The sequence below is a fragment of the Gymnodraco acuticeps genome, unplaced genomic scaffold (assembly GCF_902827175.1).
Source record: "Gymnodraco acuticeps unplaced genomic scaffold, fGymAcu1.1, whole genome shotgun sequence".
Classification (NCBI taxonomy): Eukaryota; Metazoa; Chordata; class Actinopteri; order Perciformes; family Bathydraconidae; genus Gymnodraco; species Gymnodraco acuticeps.
The window spans coordinates 4,750,974-4,776,978 of NW_022990981.1; the positions used below are offsets into that span (position 1 = coordinate 4,750,974).

At 44.1% G+C, this 26,005-nt stretch overlaps 1 protein-coding gene across 6 annotated transcripts in view; it reads left to right on the forward strand.

The window, feature by feature from the left end:
- Positions 1-17,091, forward strand: part of lpp (LIM domain containing preferred translocation partner in lipoma) — a 202,427-nt gene extending 185,336 nt beyond the window's left edge. For 3 of the 6 annotated variants that reach the window (XM_034235722.1, XM_034235723.1, XM_034235724.1), the window contains 4 exons: positions 10,764-10,942; positions 12,468-12,588; positions 13,008-13,125; positions 13,565-17,091. In XM_034235722.1, the coding sequence (XP_034091613.1) occupies positions 10,764-10,942; positions 12,468-12,588; positions 13,008-13,125; positions 13,565-13,644 (498 nt within the window). In that variant the 3' untranslated portion in view covers positions 13,645-17,091. Of the gene's footprint in view, positions 1-10,763; positions 10,943-12,467; positions 12,589-12,719; positions 12,987-13,007; positions 13,126-13,564 lie in introns of those variants that run through there. The other 3 variants (XM_034235725.1, XM_034235726.1, XM_034235728.1) reach the window with 3 other exon arrangements.
- Positions 17,092-26,005: the final 8,914 nt, after the last annotated feature.

The window sequence follows — 26,005 nt, forward strand, 5'->3', positions numbered from 1 at the left end:
CTACCATGGCAGTATGTTTGGTTTAAAATACTGTAAACCTTTGAAGATGTTCATTGATTTAGTCATCTTACAGTTAAATGCATATTAAAGGGGTAGTTCATATTGTTTGAGGTGGGGTTGTGTTAGCTATACATCCATAGTCAGAGTATTACCCACAGTAGATGGTGGATCAAGCAGACAAAATAACTAGCGCGGAGGCCAAGTCATGTTCTGCTGTGGATGGTGGCAGCACTAAAACATATTGAAGACGCCTACAAAAAATCGATATCAATTCAAATGTATTGCTTTATTTAAAATAATTTAAACTGATTGACCATGCTGTAAGAAAGCCCTTTCTGATTAAAAATCACCAAATATCTTATGAAAAAGATGTGAGTTGTTGGCCTATGGCTGCCGCCGGTTTGTCTTATCTGCAAGGTGAAATGAAATGTAGTTTTCAACAACAAGAGCAAAATCTGCAGGTCGTGATGAGTGTGTGTATGTGCTGTATTTTCTCTTGGACCAGTGTTTCTGGGGTTTTCTCAGGTCTGTTGTCATAATGACAAAAAGGCTAGGTCAATTATTTTAGATTATTGTGATATAACATTCATTTTTAATGCTATTAATGGCACTTTTGTTTTAGCTTTCTCTGTATTGTAATTGTAGTTGTTAGTGTCAAAGACAGTCATGTGGCGCTGGATCCGTTCAGGGAGTCACAGGAAACACTGCTTCATGTAATCCCATGTTTTCTCCCTGGAAAAAGGGAGGCTCACTGCTCACCGTTCACTTGGCTTCAGCAATGTCAGAGCTGTATTCATTGCCTGTTTATGCTAAGCTAACATGACCTAATGCTAGTGACATTAAGAACCTTGAAATGGAAAACAAAACGTCTGAAGATAAATAAAAAAATGAATTAAATGTATGTCGGAGATCTTGCCTGCTATTTATGTATTCAAACATAAACAAGCATGTTTAAAAAAAACATCTATCTATAGAGGCAATACAGATTTTCTAAATAGGTGCGAATGACATTTGAAAAAGAAAAAGGATGGTCAAAGAAAGCCTTTTCCCAACGTGCCATCATCTTGATGCCTTTTTAACATTCATCTACAAAAAATAAATATATTATATATATATTCACTAAACTAAAAGAACCATGGCAGTTTTTATAGGCTAATTTTTCACAACTTGACACAAAAACAAAGTAGCAAATGAAGTCATTATGTTCCAGCAGTCATTACACCTTCAGAGAATTCAAGCCAAAATGTCAGCACATCTTTTTGAAATCATGGTCTGAGAAATGAAGAGTAAGTCTGCTTTAACCACGAGAGCATATTAGTTAAGAGAGCAGAGGGACACAGGGACTCTTCCTGTACTGATAGCTCTCTCTTTGAAGAAGTCCGGCAGAGGAATACAGTGTCACTGAGGTTAATTGCTTACCATGCCGACTGTCCTTAAGCACATTTGATGTCATCCCTATGTGCATTGTTACTGGTTCTTACACATTTCTCCAGCATTGCTGCTGACTTTAACGGGCTCTTACGCTGCGCCTGCTTTGTGTAGAGCATACAGTAAACAGATCCATTCAGTCTGCTTTCTGACACCAGGGGTTGTGGACAATTCTCGGCTTCCTGTTTGAAGCAGAATCAAATCCCCACTTTTACTGTTTATACCAGCACTTGCTGTGAATGTAGATCATCCAAAGAGCAGGCCAATTTAAGTGTTCTGTAATGAGCCTAATTTCAGTAACACAAGGTCATGCCAGGAGCGGAGCTTCATATTGAAAAAGCAGTAATAAAGAGATAGCGACTTGCCCACACAAAAACCCTAATCTATTTCTTCTTCTTTTGAAATAATTTCAGAGACCACCAAGGTCACGGACGCCAAGTTGCTTGAATGTAATTACGTTCATTATCTGCTGTTCTACTATGGCTCTGTTATTTAAAATAAATGGGCTTTGGTCTCATTGGCTACACTTTTCCAAAGATGTTCCATTGTACTATTGTAAAGAGCGAGCTGCACACACAGCCCTGACCTGCCCGTCACCAGGAGACCTGCATGATGGCCTGATGAGCTCTCAGTGAGTCTGGGGGTCTGTCTTGGAAAGCCATTCACCATGCATTCTTTTATGGCTTTCAAGCGTGTGTGTGTATGCGTGTGTGTGCATGTGTGTGTGCATGTGTGCGTGCACGCGCGAACCAGTCCTGTATTTGTGTTTACAATTGCTTTCAACTGCACCAAATGAATTTAGAAAGTAAGGGCACATTTCCAAAGGGCGGTCCCCAGAGACCACAGGCATGGTGCCAGCTGTATCGGGGCCCCTGGTGATGGATGTCCTCCACAGCACATCATAGCAGACCCCGCTCCCACATAACAATTGGGGATATCCCCAAGAATTCCCCTGAAGCCCTTGATGTCATTGAGAGAGGGGATACATCATACAATACATCCAGTCACAGAGATGTAAACAAGCACAACATGGAACACATGAGGTTTGTGCTGCTGCTTCACTGACTGACAGTAATAAGGCTCACATTAGAAATGACTGCACACCACCCACACACCTGTCTCTCTCTGTGATGGATATCCAGGTAGTCAGATCCAGAGGCTTGCAGCTAGCGTGGGGGGTCCAGGGCCCCCACATGCTGGCCGCTGTGCCGCTGCAGCTCACTGTTGGCTCTGCATGTCTGCGGAGCGGCAGGTAAACACACTGCTGCTGTACTCACCAACACAGCAGCAACCCAGCTTTCTGCTGACTTCGTCATCAAATATTCATGGCTGTCTGCATTAGCTTGCAGAGTTCTAATTGAGTTCTGTATATTCAGACGTGATTAACTCGGTCTAATTCCTCAAAGGAGTGAGCAAATTAGATAGCACTTGCATGAATAGGATTTCACATCTTAGTACGTCTCCAGTCTTGGCAAGACAATTATATGTGTGTATAATCCCGCTGTACAGTGGGCGTGAGTCCCGAAACTCAAGCAGGTCATTATTTATTGTTAGTGATCCGAACTACAGGAAATGCAGCAGTCCTATCCATTACCAGCAAGTCAATGAACGTGCTGTTATTAGAAGACACTGTTTGGACAAGAGAAGATAGAGGAATACAAACACCGGGCCCTCTAATTCTCCCTCATGCTTTTTGTCTAAGCACATCCCCACCCCCAGGAGCGAGCAGGAGAAAAATATCCGTGACCCAGTGCTGACCCACCACAATGTCACTCTAACTCATGGCATGAGAGAACTACTGCCGGGGTCTTTGTCAGTTTCTCTCTGTAACCAGAGCAGGAGACATTGCCGAAAGTCCAGAGGGGTCACATTCTGCTGCAGAGCTGAATTTAAGGCAGAGAGGCAGACAGGCCGGCCGCTTCCTGAGCTGCAGAGAGGGAGAGGGTCCCCACTGCCACCTTGTATTCCTTAAAGAAAGGCCTGAGCCAGGCCTGGCCTGCGTGTCGCCCCGTCCCCTCTCGCTGGTTACAGCCTGATATTATCACTCAGCTAAAATAAGAACTGTGTGGGAACAATCTGTGACACAACTGAGCGTAACGGACCGGATGAATATTTAAATCTCATTTGACACGTGCAGTTGTTGTTACTTTGTTGAAACTCGTGTGTGGAAACCTGCAGGCGGAAGCTACTCAGGACGCGTCCAGGCAGAGAGCAAAACAAAATGTTAAAAACAAATCAGGACTGAGGCTCTGACAGGATGCAGGTCATCCATACCCGTGTGAATGTATCACACAGACAGACAGACTCACTGACTGGCGTGTGCACAGATGAGTGTCACAAACGCTCCGTGTGTGAATTATACAGCTGATAGTTTCAAGGTCACTGATCCTCACGAGTTACCAAACCATTAAGAGAATCGCTCTCCGTGGCATGACATGCTCCCTCACACACACACACACACACACACACACACACACACACACACACACACACACACACACACACACACACACACACACACACACACGCACGTAAACACACACCTCAGTCTTCTGCATCCAGGCAGCAGAACAAGAGCGAGTGGGTGATTTACATAACAGGGTAAATATGACAGGAATTATAAAGGAGTCAGGTCATGTTTATATATCTTTATGTGCTCCACAATGTGCAAATCATGCTTACACACTGCACATACAGATGCACAGGCAGGGTGGATCCATCACTGATATGTCAAATAACATTGAGTTGAATGTCAAGGAGCTGGGGAGGGGATCATGTTGGCCAAAGGGAGCGGAAATGGCAGGGGGTTTCTCACTAACCTTCGTAGGATATGGTGGGGAAGATGATCATGAGCCGCTGAAATGAAACACACACACCTCGGCGGCCTGAGCAGACCACAGATCAGAGGGGGGGGCTCCCTCATTCCCTTCGCTGATGTGTGAAGATTTAAATGAGAACCCAACTACCTTCACTCAAAGCTGAATCCTGGCATTGTTTGCAGGCCGAGAACAACACGATGGGAAAGTGGAAAGCAAATGCTTCCTCTTTAACTCTGATCACAATAAGGTTTCCCAGAGAACCTCTCTTTTCCTGCGATTGGATAGATTTGCATTGTTCAGACCGTACCCTGTTGGAAAGGGCTTTCTGATATGGAATACAATTGAAATATAGCATAGACTTAAACTGATATTGATTTTCTAGGTGGGCCTTTTAAACATTAACATGTTGCTGCCCCCGCTGTCTACAGCAGTACAGTGTTTGACTTCTCTGCCTGTACCGTGTACTTTAGGTAAGACACTGATTTTGGTTTACAACCGCTAACAACCCCACCTCAAAACATCTCCAGTCTCCCTTTAACAAATACCACTGTGACAGAAAGACTGGGTTGGGGTCTGCATTAGGATCCACACAGCAGCAAGAGCCTCTGTAAACACTGGCCAACTGTGCTTTTTGAATATGCATGGACCGAAGCTGATGCCAAGTCAGCTGTGAGTGAGGTAACTCACACACATACTCTACTACTTGTGGAGTTGTAAGGGAGTGGTGCATTGGATGGCTTTGTAAATAAATAGACGACTTTCAAATAACATTTAAAATCTCTAGTGTATTACAGCCATCTTACTGTAAGTGGGGTTTTTTGGATGGGTGTAAAGTGTTTTATTGCATGGACAAAATAACAGGAACACCTTTCAATTTAAATGCAATTCAATAAAATAACATTAAAATAAATACTTCCTCGGCAATGTTCATCTCTTTAGCCAATCAGTGGTCAGCGGTGTCATTACTCCACCCACTAAAAATGGATCAGCCTGTTTGAAGGTGGTACCAATCAAAGCACCAGGTATTCACCACTTTGGCTAAACTAAATATGATTCAAGTTGGTGGTGAAAGCTGGCGGACCATATGCAGAATCCGGCTTGCAGAATGTTCAGGCATTGCCCACCCGGTCTCCCCCCATTCAAAACTGTGTCTCTCAATAAAGGCCCTCTCTGGTCAAACATATCTTTAAAAAAACTGCAGTATATTGCGACGTTATGTTTGATGACCCATGCAGTTTGTAACTTTCTATTTAGTATTCTATTACTACCTATGAGCAGTGTTGTGCTAGTTACTGAAAACCAGTAACTATTTACCATTACTAGTTACTTCATTTAAAAAGTAACTCAGTTACTTTACTAGTTACTTACACCCAAAAGTAATGCGTTACTGTGAAAAGTAACATTTTAGTTACTTAAAAAAAGGGCTCCCATTAATGCCCTTATAGCCTTCATTTCAGTACTGTTATTGCATTGGAGAATAATACCATCTGTTGATCAACTTGACATGCATTATATGCAATCTGGATTGCATCGATATTAGCTGGCTTTCCATTTTTGTATATTCTTTCTCCAGGTAGTTGGAAAAAGTTTTCCGTCCTATATGCTGTGTGCCGCCCGGACATGCTATCATGCTAACTAGCTCCCTGAAAGCGGGTGACTCCACTGTAGCAATAGCCTGCATGTGTTCTACAACATACTGTGCAATGGCTTTATCGACTTTTCCCTGGCTAGCAGTCCCTTGGTTAAAATCCAGCCGCTGTTGCTTAGGTGGAGGTGGAGTGGCGTCGGCTGAGTCTCTGTGGTCTTAGCTACTAGCTTCGTCCCAGCATGTTGTTTTTGCAGATGTTTTAAGATATTTGAATTACTGATTTGGGCAGTAGATAGGATCTTTGACCCGCCAGGACACAACTTACATTTAACTAAAACGTTATTTTCTTTGTGCTCGACAAAAGTGAAATAGTGAGAATATCTCCAGGTGGAGAAACTAGACTTGAGCTCCGCCGCCGCCATGATAGTCTTGTTAGTAAACAACACAAACACGCCCACAGCCCGTCTCCGCATGTGAAACAGGAAGTATCAAAGTACATTTACTCAAGTACTTAAGTACAGTTCTCATCTCTGTTCGCCTGGCTGTTGACTATATAAAAAAACGCATTACTTTGTAACGCGTTAGTCCCAACACTGCCTATGAGTCACAATTTCTTCATGTCCATTATTCATTACTTCTTCCTGATGTGAGTGTCCGATAGTACTTCCTGTTGAGAGATACACTCCTTAAGAACAGATTGAGCTCCTGTTTTCTTTGTTAGTTTGTTGGTTGGTTTGTTAAGTATGTAAAAAGCTGTTGGTCTGTTTCTTCCTAATACTTGGTCACATGGAGCACCAAGGAAGAACTCATTACGCTTTGAAGCAGATTCAAAACACAGGGCGGATGTGCTTATTATTTCCCCATATGCTTGGTGGCGCTCTGCGCTCTCAGTGCCCTTCTAGTTATATATTTGTTGGCAACATTATTTCTGTTGTCTTGCTTGAATGAGACATATTAAGCGATAAAAGGAGACATGCTGCTTGTCAAGGTTCAATAGGTCAGCAGACTCCTTCCCTCAGGAAGCAGGCAGTGATTTGACTCTCCACAGTGTGTGTTCCTGTCCAGAGAAACGAAACGCAGCAGCAGCGAGCGGGCCTTCCCTCTGAACCCGCTTTGTTAGAAATCACCGGGCTGCCATCAGTAGTGTGGAGTTAATCCACACAGCATGGCCTGGCACTGACCAGCACGTTCTCACACACACACACACACTGAATCAGATCATCTGTACATTTGGCCCGCTCCGGCGGCCAGGTCATAAATCGCGTGCGGTCCCTCTGAACTCCTGCCTCCCTCCTGTCAGCTCCACTTTGCCATGTGAAGACAAAAAGAGCAGATAGGTGTGAAATGTGTGTTGATACGGTCCGAAGAGATGGTAAACAGCTTAAACTTAACAATATGCCACAGCAGATTCCCAACTGTTTCATCTGAAAACACGGACAGTAGTCTTTGTTCCAGCTTTGTTGCACCTGTAGCTGAATCCTCTGGAATCTTTTAAATATTGGGGATGAATCCTGGACCCTATTATGTGTGAACCAGGGATGAATGTATGTATATTATAAACTTAAACATTTGACATTATAGTGTAGACTGCAAAAATATGAAATATCATTAATAATAATGAGGAGTTTGCATGTATTGTTTTTGATATGACTAATGTGTTTGGCTTTGCCTTGTGAAAGGTTACAAGTTGCATGAAACATCATTACAATGCAACCTACCAGCAATACCAAGCAATTTAAAAAATCACTTGAGACTGACTTATTGTTTATTCAACTTAAAATGAGCTGGCCTCATTGGGCATTCTTTATTTGCTATATGGTTTTCAAGCTTGTTTTAATCGTCAAGTGGGAAGCGACTCAACGTGCCTGTGTGTATCTTACTTCATGTTGTGTTTCTTACTTCATGTTGTGTATCTCACTGGTTAGTATAAATGTGGACGTGTTGTATCGCTGTTTCTTCCTGCATTAGCTACCGTGTAATGTCTGTCCTGGGAACACAGGAAACTGCATATCATTTACAGACTGTGAGAATAATCAATTAATGAAGGAAATGATCGTCAAATGGAAAGCTGCCGGCCTTATTCTTATCTCATGTCATTTAGTCAACTAATGGGTGTGTGTTAAAATACTATAGAATAGAATAGACATTCTCAGTAATATCTTTTACTGGTTTTTAGTTGTACTTAACTTGTTTAAAATGAAAGTTACTCTAAGGCAGTGTCATTTGATCTAATGAAATAACAAATGAATTCAAGTGGATGGAAAACAGACATTAAATAATCTCACTCCATTGACATTTTTTTAATACAAGAGTCAGAATGAGAGTTAGTGATGTGAGAGGTTTTCCTCTGTCTCACGCTGTCAGGCCGGTGTCTCCCGCACATGGGGACCCCCCCCCCCCCCCCCCACATGCTCTGTTTGCCAACACACTCAGCCCTCTGACAGCAAGCTTGTTGCTAAATAGTGGGGAGCTGTGCCGGACTCTTTGTGAGATCATCATATCACTTTCTTTGAAGAAAGGGGGCCACAATTGACTTTAACGCAATCTACTCACCCCTCAGGTCAGCAAGAGGCTGTCTGACCCAGATTCACTTTTACCTCATCTGCCTAGACATTTGTTTAGCCTTCTGGGCAAACACTTAGAGAAATGTATGAGGCAGAGGGGGTGGGGGGGTACATATGCTTGAATACATCACATTTAGTCAGGGGAGAAGCAAAACCCGGACATCCGCAGACATATACAGCCCTCTAGTGGCAAACTGCAGAGGACCTGGGTGTCTGACAGAAAGGGCATGAAGTGATTCATGCAGAATATCCTGAACCATCTGTGGAGGTCGGACCCAAACACAGACCAGAAGACGTGTACATTTTTTGTTTTGAAACTAGATTTGTGTAACAGGCATGCTAAATGTTCGCTTACACCAAATAAAAGCAGTCACGATTGAATACAAACACAATAGAAGCTGAGCAGAATGAATGAATTGAGGTCATAGAATCTTACCATCGGAGAAAAAGAGAGGGATTTTGTCGTTTGAGCACTGTACTCATTACAATGGCCCGGAGGAACTGTGTGCTGTGAAATCATATGCTCTAGTTAAGCTAAACAAGGGCAAGGTATTCCCACATGAAGGGCAGATGAGAATAAGGAAGTGGGATTGTAGACAGATGAGGAAGAGTTGAGGACGGTTTAGTGCTGTTTGGGCCGGTACCCCACTCTCATTCTCACGTCTCATATTCTCTCTCTCTACCTCTCTCTCTCTCTGTGTGTGTGTGTGTGTGTGTGTGGTGTGTGTGTGTGTGTGTGTGTGTGTGTGTGTGTGTGTGTGTGTGTGTGTGTGTGTGTGTGTGTGGTGTGTGTGTGTGTGTGTGTGGTGTGTGTGTGTGTGTGTGTGTGTGTGTGTGTGTGTGTGTGTGTGTGTGTGTGTGTGTGGGGTGTGTGTGGGGTGTGGCGGTGTGGCAAGCCTCTGGGGCTTAGTGCAGCGAGCTCATTAAAAGCTTCATTCCACTTCCAGGATCAAGCAGGATTGCAATATGGACATTGTTTATACACAAATGTTGCCCTGGGAATAATGTTTATTTCTATTACCTTCTTGGAGGGGAGAAAAAGAGAGAGAGGAATCAGAATGCAGAGCTTGTCTGCACAAATAGCTTTTCAGGAAATAATGCCTCTCCAGGAGTGCTTTGAAGAAACGGCCATTTTTCAAACCACCTTTTTCTACAGCCTAGAGTCATACATCAGCCTGTCTCAAGATGCCCTCTTAGCCTGACCCAGGATCAGTGCTGTGAGGAGTCAACACATGGAGGTATGTCAGGGACACTGAACCCCGTCCTGTAAAGCTGCTGTGCTCATTAGCATAGCGACTATAAATGTCAGTGCACGTGCTCGGCAGCCAGACTGGGGGGGTTCACCTCAGCCGAGCGGTCACACAAGTGTCATCTGAAACTCTGGAGGCAGCCGATGACGCAGCGCAGTGTTGCTACACACCCCGAGCTGTGTTTGGAAACACTGAGCAGCTCTGCTACCAATGGAGCAGCTGAACCGTGCACTGTTTAGCCCAGCCAAGCGCAGAGAGGGGGGCGGGGGCAGAGAGACACAGAGATCCAGGAAATGCCTGAGCGAGAGGCAGCGAGGCCCATCAGCTCTCTCAGGCCGCACATTGATCACCCTCACATGATATATCCATCCCCAGTAATTGCATTGCTGTTTAGAGAGGCGGTCGTTATTTATGAAATATTGAAATAACAAACGGCGTCTCCCGGCAGATATAAGGAAGAGAGATGCCACAGATAAGTCAGAGGCAGGCGGCCACCACGTCCCCCCCCTCCCCCCAGGCCGCTTGCCCAGTCGCCTGGCTGCAAAAAACCTGCAGTCATCACAAAGTGGAAATATTTACTGCTCTCATTCTTGCATATGGGAGGATGAAGTGTGGGCGAGGGCCAATGAGAAATGAGCGTGTTTGTGTTTCCAGAGGAGTGCTAATCAGATTCCTTCAGATACAGAGGTATTCGAGGACAGCAGAGCCAAAGGTCCTGGGCGTGGATTTATATGTAGCATGGGAGAGAATGGTAGCTGTGCCCCCTGAAGTGAAACACTGGCAACAGGAAGTTCAAAGGCACAACACTTCAGGAAATGCAGAAAAAAATGTCTTCAGATATTGTGCTGGTTCAACTCTATTAGCAGACAAGTGCTCATTGTAAGTGATTCATTCATCATGAGATATGTGTGTGTGTGTGTGTGTGTGTGTGTGTGTGTGTGTGTGTGTGTGTGTGTGTGTGTGTGTGTGTGTGTGTGTGTGTGTGTGTGTGTGTGTGTGTGTGTGTGTGTGTGTGTGTGTGTGTGTGTGTGTGTGTGTGTGTGTGTGTGTGTGTGTGTGTGTGTGTGTGTGTGTGTGTGTGTGTGTGTGTGTGTGTGTGTGTGTGCGCGCGCAGAACACCCTTGAGACCTGCACCATCTGCAGTAAGCCCATCATGGAGCGCATCCTGCGGGCCACGGGGAAGGCGTACCACCCCCACTGCTTCACCTGCGTGGTGTGCAGCCGCAGCCTGGACGGAGTGCCCTTCACCGTGGACGCCTCCAACCACATCCACTGCATCGAGGACTTCCACAAGTACGTAGTTCAGATTAGATAAGATGTACTCCATGTATCCCACATTGGCCCGTTTTGATGTCACATCAGCATGTTAAAACAAGGCATTGCACAAAATGTGAAAATATGAAGAGTAGAAAGTAAACAAACTTAAAGTATAAACATCTCCAAACAGAAAAAAATACTAAACTAAAAAGTTAAATATATACATGTTGACAGGAAAAGATAATTAGTCTGTACCCTACCAGTCCAACACATTTAGAACAAAAATACTGGTTTGGAGGGTTCCTTTGAATATGTATTTATATATAGTGTGGCGCTGTCTGTGTTATTGTTGTTGTTTATATATTGTATATTTATTGTGTATGTGTACAGTGCTGTGAAAATGAATTTCCCCCAGGGGACAATAACTCTAATCTAATCATTACAATAAAATATGATGTGTGTTTGAACCTAAGTATCACAATCTAAAGTAATGTAACCTGATACATTTCCATGACCTTTGGATAACCTCAATATCAAATGCAGCACTAAAAAGTACAACAACAACAAATATCAACAAGAATGCTTTTACTTAAGAACTCAATTCCAAATCAACTAATGCTTTGAAATCATTTACTGACTGACACATTCAGTTAGATATCACATCATGGGGCTTTCTTTTCAGGGAAATATTGCCAGCAATGCCACAAGCACAATGACCTTATGAGACGTGGCTAACATGAATGTAATAGTAAGTTCCTGTCATTGTGTCTCCACCCATTGCATAACCCTAACCTTCCCAGAAATGTTGCTTTAGTCAGTGACCAGAAGGGAAACAGAAGTAAACAGCGGGCTCTTGGTGTGAGTGCTCAGCTTTTCGCTTTAGAGGAGCTGCACTGGGCCGTCGTTTAATTCCACATGACAGGTGTGACCGGAGCCGCGCGCCTCTTTGTGTCGAGGAATAATCTCGCTCTGAGAATACTGTACTGTGGTTTCTCAAAGCTCCTTCACTTCCTGATTCCCAGCATGCAGTCAATGTCTCAGGTAGAGTCCACAGCCGTCAGTCAGCTGACCTGAGGTCTGAGCCTGCTTTCATATCCTCTCTGATCCTATAGTTAGACACACCTCTTCCTGCTGAAGGCATTCCCACACATACTCATTTCAAAGTCACTTCTGGTATTTCTAAAGGTCCTACTATGTTTAGCTTTTCCTCAAATACACCATTTATATGCAGCGTTTCAGAGACAGTTTAGCCTCTAGTGGGGAAGTGCATGCACAATGAAACACAGGAACATGCACAGGCTGTTTGAAAACCTCTTTAATCATGTGTGGGCAATATTGGTCTGAATCATTTTGCTATGTCTACTCTGGTGTGAAGAACTGAGACCCTGCTTTGCCCCATTGGTCGGCCAGTGGTACCATACTTCTAGGGGTCACAAGGCTGACTAATCAATAATAAAAGCATCGTTAGCTGTGTGCACAGACTCAAACAGCATCAATATGATAAGTTATTATAAATGACATTTGTGAGCTCATTCCTGTTCTTCCTGCTTGTGTGTTGCAGGAAGTTTGCTCCGCGCTGCTGTGTGTGCTCTGAGCCCATCATGCCGGCGCCGGGCCAGGAGGAGACCGTCCGGATCGTGGCCCTGGACCGAGACTTCCACGTGCAGTGTTACCGCTGCGAGGTGTGTTCTGTGTGTGAGCTCTGTGTGAGCTCTGTAGTCCACAGTCATTATGGTCTGGATGCATATCGTGCTCGTCTCCCGGGTCACCTTTGCAGCCAGGTCTGAACCCTCCCTCCATCTCTCCTCTGCAGAGTTCAGGCTCTCACAGTAAGCACTCTGTCAGCCGCGCTGGCTGATAAGCGGCGCTGCGACACGACGTGCTGGCGAAAAGAGAAGTAACGTGTCACGTTGTCAAAGAGCCGTGTGTGTACAGAGCCTGGCAGACACAAAGGTCAAAGGAAAGCAGAGCAGATTAGTTCAGCACCAACAGAAGCATCTCGTCACCACGGAGACATGAGTAGATGCATTTGTAATTCTCAGTGTGTGTGTGTGTGTGTGTGTGTGTGTGCGTGTGTGTGTGTGTGTGCGTGTGCACACAGCCATCGAGTAAGGATGATGTAAAAAGCTGCTTTAGCAGAGAAACATTTCCCCTTCTCTCATCTCTGAAGCTTCTGTGGGCTCTGCCAGGTAACCATCAGCAGACAGTCACCTCCACAGGTCTGTCTGTGATATTTGATAACAACCTTGAACATTTAAGCGACGTGGTTCCTTCTGTTTTTTCCCTGTGAATTTATAACTTTTTAATCTCAGAGATTATTTATCATATATTTATATCGTCTATTTCATAACTTTCGTTAGTTCTATTTGAGAATCAGCAGCTGGTAGAAACTGAACTCTGGTCCCGCCTCACAGAGAGCCTCCTGAAACACACTGGCTGGGTTTAAACCATAGACTGTATATATAAAGGTTTAAACGCAGGGGGTGAGCACAGAGAGAGGGACTGTGTCTCAGCTGTGAGCGTGCATAATGACTCTGTAATGTGTGTGTGTGTGTGTGTGTGTGTGTGTGTGTGTGTGTGTGTGTGTGTGTGTGTGTGTGTGTGTGTGTGTGTGTGTGTGTGTGTGTGTGTGTGTGTGTGTGTGTGTGTGTCCTGCAGGACTGTGGCTCTCTGCTGTCAGAGGGGGACAACCAGGGCTGCTACCCTCTGGACGGACACGTCCTCTGCAAGAACTGTAACAGCAGCCGCATCCAGGACCTGACCGCCAAGGCCACCACCGACCTCTGAACACCCCCCCTGTGATAACACACACCGCTCGCTCTCTCACAAACGTACCCATCCACAGAAGCCTGCATTCCTCAGCACACACACACACTCTCAGTACATAGCATCACATGTATCCATTGACTCGGTACATCACAGCAGGAGAGGCTGTGAGATGTTTAACTGTGTTAAGGAGTGGTTCGAGATTTTGGGAAATGGTTTTGATCTGATGTCACTGTGTTTTATACCATATACAGCAGGCGTTCAGACAAGAATAAAACCATGATACAGATAGCCTGCTGCCAAAGAAAAATCCTATTCAGATCTAGATATTTATCTCTTCTGTGTTTATGACGTAAGAACAGGTGAAATAAAAATGCACTTTTTAAGTTCCTTAAAAATGTTTTTACTCACCAAAACTCTGTTCCCCTGGTGCACTGGTTCCACTCGTTATGCTAAGCTCAGTTTAATATGTCCACATGTGCTGAGCGTGCATATCAAAAAGCGACTTCAATCTTCTGTTCTGACTCTCAAAAGAAAAAACGAATATTTCCCAAAATCTCAAATCTTTAAACGAAGCAGTTAACAGTAAAACAATATATCTTCACTCCGTGTTATTATCTCGTATCATAATCCTCCAGCTTGTCGTATGTATTTAAATGTCCTGCCAATGGGTTCTTTGGATCTGAAGGGAGTCTGACTCCAACATGTGGACGACAGGTGCAGATATGTGTATGGCTGTAGCTTTATCAGTATTTAGGAAACCCGTTTGTTGGTCAGAGCACTTTTCTCATTGTAGTGTTTGTCACACAGACATACGGTACTCTAATAGGGAACATATTATCACAGGAGCTTATTACTTCAAAACACTTGACTGAACACCAAAGAATCTAAACTGCCGTATTCACTGTGTACATATTCTGTGTGCAACTATTTGACACATAACGGGACCACAGTCATCCTCAATAGAAGTGTGAGTGTCAAAGACAAACCCTCAGTAGGCAGCTGCTGAGTGCCATTCCCTTTTTAACAAACATACATCTTTTACTTTCTAATTGAACTTGCTGTTATGTTTTATTTTCTGTTGGCCTGAACAGTACAATCATGGCATTCCATTCAAATAGAAAGGGCCTATTATCTGAGTTGTATGATATGGTTTTTGAGCAGAGAATGATTAGATTACATTAGTGATTGTTTTGTAAGTCTGATAGAAATAACAGATTAGGAATGGCTATGCAATTTTTGATGTTAATTGCATCGACACTTTATAAGACATTTTATGAATAAGGACATATTTTACCTGTACAGATGAAAGCACAAGTGTCCTTATAATGATGCTTTAATAGAAACCATGCCGTGGGTACTGCGTGACTTTGTGTCACTGTGCTGTGTGTCAGTGTTGTCGTACCAGTGACACTTGTCTTTTAGATTTAGTGTGTGGAAAGGTAATGGGCGAAGAAGGGACCATCCAGTCGTTTGACCAGCAGATTCACCGTTTGATTTGATAGTTACTTTTGTAATTACTAGAGCAATGTGATGTTTGTGAGTTAAAGGAACCCTGTGGAGTTTTCACCGCTAGCTGTGGAACCATGTGTTCATGATTGGGTTCTCATTGAGCGAAGGCCTGGCCGAGTGCAGTCTCATTTTAACAATGAGTGACACAATAACCGATGAAGAACAACATAATGTGCAGCTCTGAGATCCTCTGCAGGAAGTGACTGTGTATCGCTTAGTACAGACGCAAGCGGGCAAAAAAAAGACTCATAGTCACAACAATATAAAGTGTGCAAACAGTCGACTCTGCAAATGTTTATTTACAAAGGAAATTCATTCATTTTGTTTGCATTTGGGTGTTTACAGGAAAACTCCACAGGGTGCCTTTCAACAACACAGTCTGAGTAGCATTAAGGTCTGCTGTTGCTCTCAGTGTTCCTCAGCCCCGATAACAGACGTGTTGTCGTGTTCTCTGTTTAGTGCCATTAGGATAGCAGATATACCAACATGTGTGTGTACTGTAATCCGTTACTCTGGTTACAAAGCTTTGTGAGCCATGTTTTACCCACGGTTACACTCTGTGCATAACTTTGCTAATAAGCCCAATAATATAAATAATTCATAAATAAACATTCATCAGACCTTTGCCAGGACACATCTTCTACATGAGGATGAAAACACTGTTTCCCCATCCAAGGGTGGGCGAACTGAACTCACTGCAACTCACCAGTGCATTGTAATGGATCTTAAAGGCTTGTTATAAATATCAAATCCAGCTGGGAACACCATGTTCTGTCATATCTAACACCTTTTATTTCATATAACTAGTTATTAAAATAGATTACTATAATTAGTTTGGGGACAACAATATTCTCTAGTACAGAAAACACTTTTTTCAAGGTTTTTTGTTCAGGTACAGAGCCATGAGGTGGGCTGTTTGGCAGCTGACTCAGTAAGCCATATGATGGGGACTGGTTGTTAGGCAACAAAGGTGAAGAAGACCCTCTTTATAACATGATGTCACATTTGTTTGTTGGTTTTCAGCACTCAGGGAGGGCTCAGTTAGCATTGACCGCGCCCCTCCTGACGGGCTGGGGTAATCACACAGGGTTAGGTGTGTCACAATAAAGATGTCAGAGTGACTAAACATTCAGGTGAACAAAAGCTGAACAAAAGCCATGCAGTAGTGCTTATATACAATTCTTATTTAACGTTGGACCAATCAGAAGTGTTGTTAGCAGCACATGCTAACAACAGCCTGTGCTGTGTTAAAGTCCAGATGAAAGAGCTGCGGCTTGGTAAAGGATGTGACGCTGTTCTAAAGCCGCACACTCAAATGTGTGATGGAAATGTATGTCACTCATCAGGACAAACCCACGGAGAATTATCACGGCAGGCAGGCTGTTAACAGCTAGCTGGGAAACTATAGGGGGCAGCACTCTCTTGTGTTTTAGACTTTTTTGTATTGTTATATATTTTATTATTGGCTTATTAGCATGTTTGTACAAAGTGTACTCGTTCACAGAGTTAAACCTCATGGGCCATAAAAGCTGTTTTAAACTCTCCTGTTGCTACAGTATATTATTATGGACAGTCTGTGAACACATCTGACTTAAAGAAGTATAAAGACCGTACTGGTTCTTTTGGTTTAGTTTGATGTATTTGGGTGGTCTACTGTCTTTGTTTCTGCCCGTGTCTGTGCAGTACAGTCACCATACTGTTGCTGTGTTGCCTCCCTCAAAGATGGTGCCATGACTCTTTACCGAAGTTGAAGATGTTTCAGCCGCGGTGTGAGGCTGCAGCAGCAGAGTCTGAATGAGAAGCTGGACCCTGTGGTGTTGGTGAAGCATCTGTTGGGGGTCATTGGAAGGGGCCTGTAGTCAACTGGTGTTTCTTTTTTCTTTCTTCAATAAAACATTTGCAGTAGCGTCATGTCTCTATGTACTTTGTCTGTCTTTTGCAGTATCTGTATGTGTCCAGCCCCCCCCCCCCCCCCCCCCCCCCCTTGCGGCTGGTTCATTTCTGTAACTTGATGTGCATCAAGTTACAGAAATGCCAAGGTAATCGGCCTCCTTCTCTCTAACTTCCCCTCGTGCTTCCCTGAAACCTCGATGTGACCTCCAGGTATTTATTCCCAACAAGTAACCCAGGGCTGCTTCCCTCTCTTCAACAGTCATTTAAAAGCCCTTCCGTGGCAGTGAACGCCCCGCGCTCACACACCTCCATTCATTACCCTGTCAGGCTGCGGCTCCCCAAACACTTTATACAGGAGAATCACCGGCTTAATAGAAATCCTACACCGCTCTGGGACGACGCTTTAATTACACAGACACAGTGTGCACTCTCCTCTTCTTGTGGCCATGTTCAGCAAATGCACTCAAGTATGCTTACTGCTGGGATCAGCCTGATGAGAGTTGTTAAATCATTTAAAGACCTGCACGTTTTTCTTCCTACTGTTGCCTTCCAAACTGACTTAATCATCTTTACTTGTGTGCTGCATATCAGCAGTAAGTCACTGAGCATTTTCTCCCCTGCAGATTGCTACATTAAAACAGCCTTCTGAAATGTTATAGCGGGCAAAGTAATGTCTGTGGAAAACAAGGAACACTTTTGTTTGTCGGAAAAAACAATCAGCACCAGCGCTGTTGGATGGAATTCAAAATCAAACACAAATATTTAACTATGGCCGACATGATGCTTACAGTAGATACAGTGGCTGATCCTCAGAGTACAGCGTATTCTCACACCCTAGTACTCTGCTAAGCAACATCAAGATTTCCTAGTCATTTTTTCAAAAATCTGCTGGAGGCGATTGTGTGTGCGCGTGTGTGTGAGGCACACAGGGAGAGAGGAGCCCTTCAGCAGTTTAGCCGAGGACTTACTGAACATAAATCTGGTGTTTACCAACAAATTGAGTGATGGGCCCTCTAGCCAACATTGCGTACTCTCCAATTTCTTCCTCTGCATACAATTCCAGCGTTGAGTCTCCAGGGCCCTGCTTCTAAATTTGTTGAATGTTTTTATTTATTTGTTTGTCTTTTTATTAGAATGAGTGGCTAAGCTATTTACCGGGTTGCAGGGATGAGCACGAGGGAGCAAATTGGGCCAATATTGTGCATAATCTGGCACACCCCCATTTAAATGAAGCTGTCATATGGTCAGATTTACATAACATTACAATGTGGGCCGACATCGCAGCGCTCCCAGCTTAATGTTATTAGCTTTAAAGTTAATTCCCACTGTGCATTTGCATCAAGAGCATTGATTTTGTGCGTCCTTGAGTTGGCTGAAGGCAGTGATGTAATCACTGAGTCAGTGTTGCTCTCGGAAGAACTTAGACGGATCACTCTGAGACCCAAATCCAAACCTGTACCTTTTATGAAAGCTTCTTTAGTGCCTTTACTTGTTGTGTGAGCATCCAAGCTGCCCACAGAGTTCAAGGATGCCCCTGTCTTTATGACTAAATGTTTGTGATACTTCCTATGTGAACATTTCTGATTCAGTAAAAAGTGACTCATGTAGAGGTCACTCAAAAGCCATACTTCTCCTTACACCCTAATGCTCAAAGTGGCATGACCTATTTGCAATGAGATATTTGAAGTGTCATTATCCATTGAGCATAGTGTCTAAAATAACTACAATCATTTAAAATGTTAATTCTACCTTTGAGGATCACTCTGTCAAACAAGTGTTCCCTCTGAATTTCTGCTAGCGGAGCTACTGAACTGCAAACTGTTTTAGCCTGTTAGTCCATCAACATGTATTACTAAAGGGCCCTCTTTACTCAGAGAATAAAACATCATGTGCTAATGCCTCAAATCAAATCTGTTCTTCCTTGGCCCACGCTACACCCTTTTACCAAGTTGAATGGAAATCAAGCCAGTAGTTTTTATATTATCCTGCCGACAAAACGAAAACATAATCTACTTCTATAATAAATATAGACCAAACCTTTTTCCTTGCATTAAAATGTTCAACTAGTTATTTAATAAAAACACAATGATTTGTTGGTTAAATAATGTTTGAAGCATGTTGTTCATGTAAAGAATGACAATAAAATCACTATTATACTGAACTGAACACTTTCTTTGTTTATGTCTACATTATAACATATGCAATAGATTGAAACTAATTTACTTTAAATAAAAAACTGAATCCTCAAATGTGTCCAGTTTTAGAATCTTTAAATCTGCATTTTGTACAGTTTATATTTTCAAAAGTAAAATTATGTGCGTCAAGTTAACACGACCGTCATCGGCCTGATCACCGACGGCGATGAAACATCTTGGTGACAGGATAACAACCTCCATCTCAACGTCAGCAAAACCAAGGAGCTGATTGTGGATTACAGGAAGCAGCAGAGAGAGGGACACATCGCCATCAATGGGACTACGGTGGAGAGAGTCAGCAGCTTCAGGTTCCTCGGGGTCCACATCCGTGAGGACCTGATATGGACTCATCACTGAGGACCTGACATGGACTCATCACTGAGGACCTGACGTGGACTCATCACTGAGGACCTGACATGTGACTCATCACTGAGGACCTGACATGGACTCTTCACTGAGGACCTGACGTGGACTCATCACTGAGGACCTGACGTGGACTCATCACTGAGGACCTGACGTGGACTCATCACTGAGGACCTGACGTGGACTCTTCACTGAGGACCTGACATGGACTCATCACTGAGGACCTGACATGGACTCTTCACTGAGGACCTGACGTGGACTCATCACTGAGGACCTGACATGGACTCATCACTGAGGACCTGACATGGACTCTTCACTGAGGACCTGACGTGGACTCATCACTGAGGACCTGACGTGGACTCATCACTGAGGACCTGACGTGGACTCATCACTGAGGACCTGACGTGGACTCTTCACTGAGGACCTGACATGGACTCATCACTGAGGACCTGACATGGACTCTTCACTGAGGACCTGACGTGGACTCATCACTGAGGACCTGACATGGACTCATCACTGAGGACCTGACATGGACTCATCACTGAGGACCTGACGTGGACTCTTCACTGAGGACCTGACATGGACTCTTCACTGAGGACCTGACATGGACTCTTCACTGAGGACCTGACATGGACTCATCACTGAGGACCTGACATGGACTCATCACTGAGGACCTGAGGACTCTTCACACCACCACCATCACCAAAACAGCTCAACAGCGGCTGCTCTTCCTCCACAGGCTGAGGAGGTTCAACATGGACTCCAGAATACTCTGCAACGTCTACAGGTGGTGCACCATAGAGAGCATCCTGACCTTCTACAGGTGCTCCATAGAGAGGATCCTGACCTTCTACAGGTGCACCATAGAGAGCATCCTGACCTTCTACAGGTGCACCATAGAGAGGATCCTGACCTTCTACAGGTGCACCATAGAGGATCCTGACCTTCTACAGGTGCACCATAGAGAGGATCCTGACCTTCTACAGGTGCACCATAGAGAGGATCCTGACCTTCTACAGGTGCACCATAGAGAGGATCCTGACCTTCTACAGGTGCACCATAGAGAGGACCCTGACCTTCTACAGGTGCACCATAGAGAGGATCCTGACCTTCTACAGGTGCACCATAGAGAGCATCCTGACCTTCTACAGGTGCATCAGAGAGGATCCTGACCTTCTTCAGGTGCATCATAGAGAGGATCCTGACCTTCTTCAGGTGCACCATAGAGAGCATCCTGACCTTCTACAGGTGCACCATAGAGAGGATCCTGACCTTCTACAGGTGCACCATAGAGAGCATCCTGACCCTCTACAGGTGCACCATAGAGAGCATCCTGACCTTCTACAGGTGCACCATAGAGAGCATCCTGACCTTCTACAGGTGCACCATAGAGAGGATCCTGACCTTCTACAGGTGCACCATAGAGAGCATCCTGACCTTCTACAGGTGCACCATAGAGAGGATCCTGACCTTCTACAGGTGCACCATAGAGAGCATCCTGACCTTCTACAGGTGCACCATAGAGAGCATCCTGACCTTCTACAGGTGCACCATAGAGAGCATCCTGACCTTCTACAGGTGCACCATAGAGAGGATCCTGACCTTCTACAGGTGCACCATAGAGAGGATCCTGACTGGCTGCATTACAGCCTGGTACGGCAGCTGCACCGCCCTCAATCGTAAGGCTTTACAGAGGGTGGTGAAAACTGCACAGCACATCACCAGGACAGAGCTGCCATCCATGGAGGACCTCTACTCCCAGCGGCTCAGGAAGAAAGCCCTCAGGATTATCAAAGACCCCCATCACACCAGCCACAAACTGTTCAGTCTGCTGCCGTCTGGCAGGCGGTACCGCAGCATCAGGACTAAAACCACCAGACTCAGGGACAGTTTCATCCCACAGGCAATAAGACTATTAAACACCTGAACTCTGCAAAGAACATCCATAACATTCATCTGGCCGCTACTTAGAAATTATTTATCTAACATATCATATTTCAATCACTTGTATATAGACTCTTATTGCACAATTTTACTATTTTTCTTTTTGTATTTACTTGCACTATTTTTTCAGTTTTATTGTTGGAGGAGCCTGGGACCTAATATTTTCATTGTCATAACTACACTGTAGCTATGTACGCATGATGACCAATACAAGCCTTGACCCTTAACAAAACGCACCTTCAATATGAAGAGCGGTGTGAGTATTTAACGTTGCAGGTGGCATGGCTGAGTTAGCATGCTAACTCAAGGAAGTGTACATGACAAACATGTTAGCCTCAATGTGAAGGTAGCAACACAGTCTCACGGCATTTTGTGTTATAGTTACGAAATTAATCTATTCATTTGTGTTCACCAACACGATTTCGCAATTGTTTTCGTGTCACACAGAACGATTTTAAAAGCAATGCAAATAATAACAAATTAGAAGGAAAAAAAGATTTTTAAAAAATACAGATTTCAGTATTCTGAGGCTCTGAGCCCCATTTATTTTCCTCGCGGACGGCAAAAAACTCAGACATTATACAATTTAAAATAAAAGGGATAGGGTTAGGCTTAGGGTAAGATATTGAGTGAGAAAATGTTTTTATGAACCACACAGCTTCTGGTATTCCAAGACCCGACCGGACAAAAATATGTGGTGCAGGGCAGGCACGAAACACACTACCAATAGAAATACATTGCTTTTAAAATCGTTCTGTGTGACACGAAATAAAGGGGGAAATCGTGTTGGTAAACACGAATCAATAGATTAAATTAATCTCGTGAATATAGAGAGGCGAAGTCACGCCCATCTACTTCCGGTCCATGGGACCTTATTTCGGAAAAATTATGTATTGAAGTCAATGGAGAGAGAAAACCTATCTTTCAATCCCGTTTGAATTGTCATGAAGTGCCATGAATTACACATATGATGTTTGTCAATCTTAAAAAATCATTTCCATGTCAAAAAAGTCACAGTTTGTCTTAAAACTGTTGAAATATAAGACTATGAAAAATATGCAACTAGAAAGACTACAAATCCCAGAATCCCGGTCCCGCATGCTGGCTCTTAAGGAACCAACTAACTCCTCTTGTGTGTATGTACAGCTCTCAACGTGCCCAGACTTGGAGTGATTTTCAACTATTTTAATACTTTCCGCCTCATTCTGAAAGGTAGAAGTTAAATGTGCCAATGTGACGGCTGTCTTGGTGTGTGGTGCGAGACGGGAGATGTAGTTCATTGAGCGGTTTCACAAAAAAAAGTGTTACTTCACAGTTTTACGACACATTTTAATTTTTTTGACTTGCAAAATTATCTTTTAAATTGACAAACATCATATGTGTAATTCGTGGCACAATTCAAACGGGATCGAAAGATAATCTTTCTCTCTCCATTGACTTCAATACATACTTTTTCCGAAATAAGGTCCCTTGGAGCTCGACCGGAAAGGGAGGGACTTCGCCTCTCTATAACACGAAATGCCGTGAGACTGGGTAGCATGCTCACTTTAACATGTAGCTCAACGACTGCTCTGCTTAACACAGCTTCATAAATCCGCTAGCTCGACTGTTAACTTGTCATGTAAAACGATAGTTACCGCTGTAACTACGGTTCTACGAGTCCCGGATGACCGCCAGAGGCGGTGCTTTAGCACTGGATATATCCATCGGACGCATGCGCAGTTCGAGTACCTAATAACAACAAAGTAACCTCTGACCCACGTGACGACGGCTACATAGGCCAAAGATCATTAGCAGATCGGCTCCCAGAATCTTCTCGCGAGCACACAAGAATTCTGAGTGACAGGAAACTCTGGCGGCCATCCGGGACTCATAGAACCGTAGTTACAGCCGTAACTATCGTTCTGGATGACCTATACCAGGGGTCGGCAACCCGCGGCTCTCAAACCGCATGCAGCCCTTTAAGCCCTCTGCTCTGGCTCTCTTCTGACCATATTTGGAAGTACAACTTTCGCGGCCGCAGCTAGACCCTTCTCAGCCACCGTAGTGTCGTGCAGTGTCGTGTACTGTCCGCGGCCGCAGCTAGATCATATTGCAAAAGTTGGGCCATTTTATCATCACACGCCAATGAGCAACTCTCATAGGAATGAATGAGGCCCCGCCTCCCACGCTGTATCCAGTTCTTATTATACATCCATGGCGCATGTGTGAGATGGTCCGCCATATTGGACAACTCCGGACGGCAACCCAAGTAGGACAACATTGACACAGTGGCTTTTGGCAAAGCTCAAAAGGAAAACGAGAGAGAGATGAGTTATTGTTATTACAACGTGACTTCACTATTATTTAACAACTCTTTTTATTGGGTTCTTTTATTTGGGGTTAAGTACATTGTCAGAATAAGTGAGAAATGAATTTAACTTCTGTTAGACAGCCATATGCCATACATTTTTGCACACATTCACAGTAAATATGTATTCAGTATGATAGCTGTCTAACAGAAGTTAAATCAATTTCTCACTTATTCTGACAATGTACTTAACCCCAAATAAAAGAACCCAATAAAAAGAGTTGTTAAATAATAGTGAAGTCACGTTGTAATAACAATAACTCATCTCTCTCTCGTTTTATTTTGAGCTTTGCCAAAAGCCACTGTGTCAATGTTGTCCAACTTGGGTTGCCGTCCGGAGTTGTCCAATATGGCGGACCATCTCGCACATGCGCACTGCAGATCGGGCAGAGCTGCAGATCGGGTAGTGACAGCCGTCGTCACGTGGGTCACAGGTGACTTTGTTGTTATTAGGTACTCGGACTGCGCATGTGTACGATGGATATATCCAGTGCTAAAGCACCGCCTCTGGTATGGAGCTAATTTCCTGCCATAACTCCACAAACAAACTAAACTAAACAGACACCAGAATGATATAATTTAACAACAGAAAAAGGCAGGAATTGCATTGGGCCCGCCCCCGACGACGCCGGCCAATAGGAGAAGACCTCAGATGACAACAGGAAGAGCAAGCCAAGAATTGGAGGTGGGTCTAGCTCATGGATGTATAATAAGAAGGCCAAGTGGAAACGCAACCAAAAACGGGCCCCGCACGGCTCGGCACGCTTAAAGCGCGCTACCCGCTGCAGTGGAAACGCGCCATTACAGTGTCACACTCACATACTGTATGCAGAAGTATTATTTTAAGCAACACATTGGGTTGACGAAACACTCAACTCAAATGTAATTAAAGTCAGATCCACTCGTGTCTTGGATGGGGGAGTTATATCATAAAACTGTTACGCTTTCAAACGCTCGGTAGTTATTTATTTTTTAACCAGTTGTTCTCAGGGGTAGCCAACACGGTGCCCGCGGGCACTTATGGCGCGTTTCCACTGCAGCGGGTAGCTCGCTTTAAGCGTGCCGAGCCGTGCGGAGCCCGTTTTTGGTTGCGTTTCCACTTGGCCTAGTTTTGGCCCGGGGCTACTTTTTCACCTTTTTCTGGCCCGACTAAATCGTGGTTCTAGGGCCAGGAACAACCAGGCTGAGTCGGGCTGAGTATGCTAAACTAGAGAGAGAATCGCTGGCAAGGGGGCTACAACTACAACACGATGAACCTATTTGACCGTGATTTAATTGTAATACACGTTTCAAAATGATGCCGAAGTAACAACATACTGATACCGGTTAGTAAAAACCATGAATTAATGCTTTGACAAGTCTGCAGACAGGGTTAACGTGAGTCGCCCGCGGGGCATGTTCTAAAAGTAGCTCGCCAAGCAAATCCAAAATGTATAAAATACACAAAACAAAAAAGGAAATGTAATTAAAAGAATCTACCCATAAACTAAACCTAAATCATAGCAAACTCTATCTACTTACTACAACTCTATATCTATCTAACACTCCTCCTCCCCCACCCCCACAATGAATATCGACCAATCACGTTCTTGCTTGATTTGCGGGACCAGCGTTGCAGTCGGGAAGAAAAGCAATGTGGCACCTCCCCGCTGATTTTTCTTCTGGCAGAAAACATCAGCCCCATTCAACAGCCTATCATGCCAGCCTATACAGCACATGAGGGCAGAGTTTTACTCTGTGTGTTGTAACTTGCATAGATATTTATTCCACTTGACGCACACACACGCATGGCGTAATCTCCACTGGGGACAGGGGGGGGGACATGTCCCCCGCACTTTTCGAAATCCCGTTTGTGTCCCCCCACTTTACAAATATGTTTATTATTATTTTTTAACGCAAGCCGCCATCGCCACGGAGGAGCACACAGCCGAGAGAGAGAGAGAGAGAGAGCACTTTTATCTATTTAATGTAGATAAAGTAAGAAATCATTCCAATGTGTATAGGACAGTATAACAGTTTAAAAGGTGAATGATTAGTAAAATATGCATAAATAAAAAGAAAGAATGCTAACTAGGT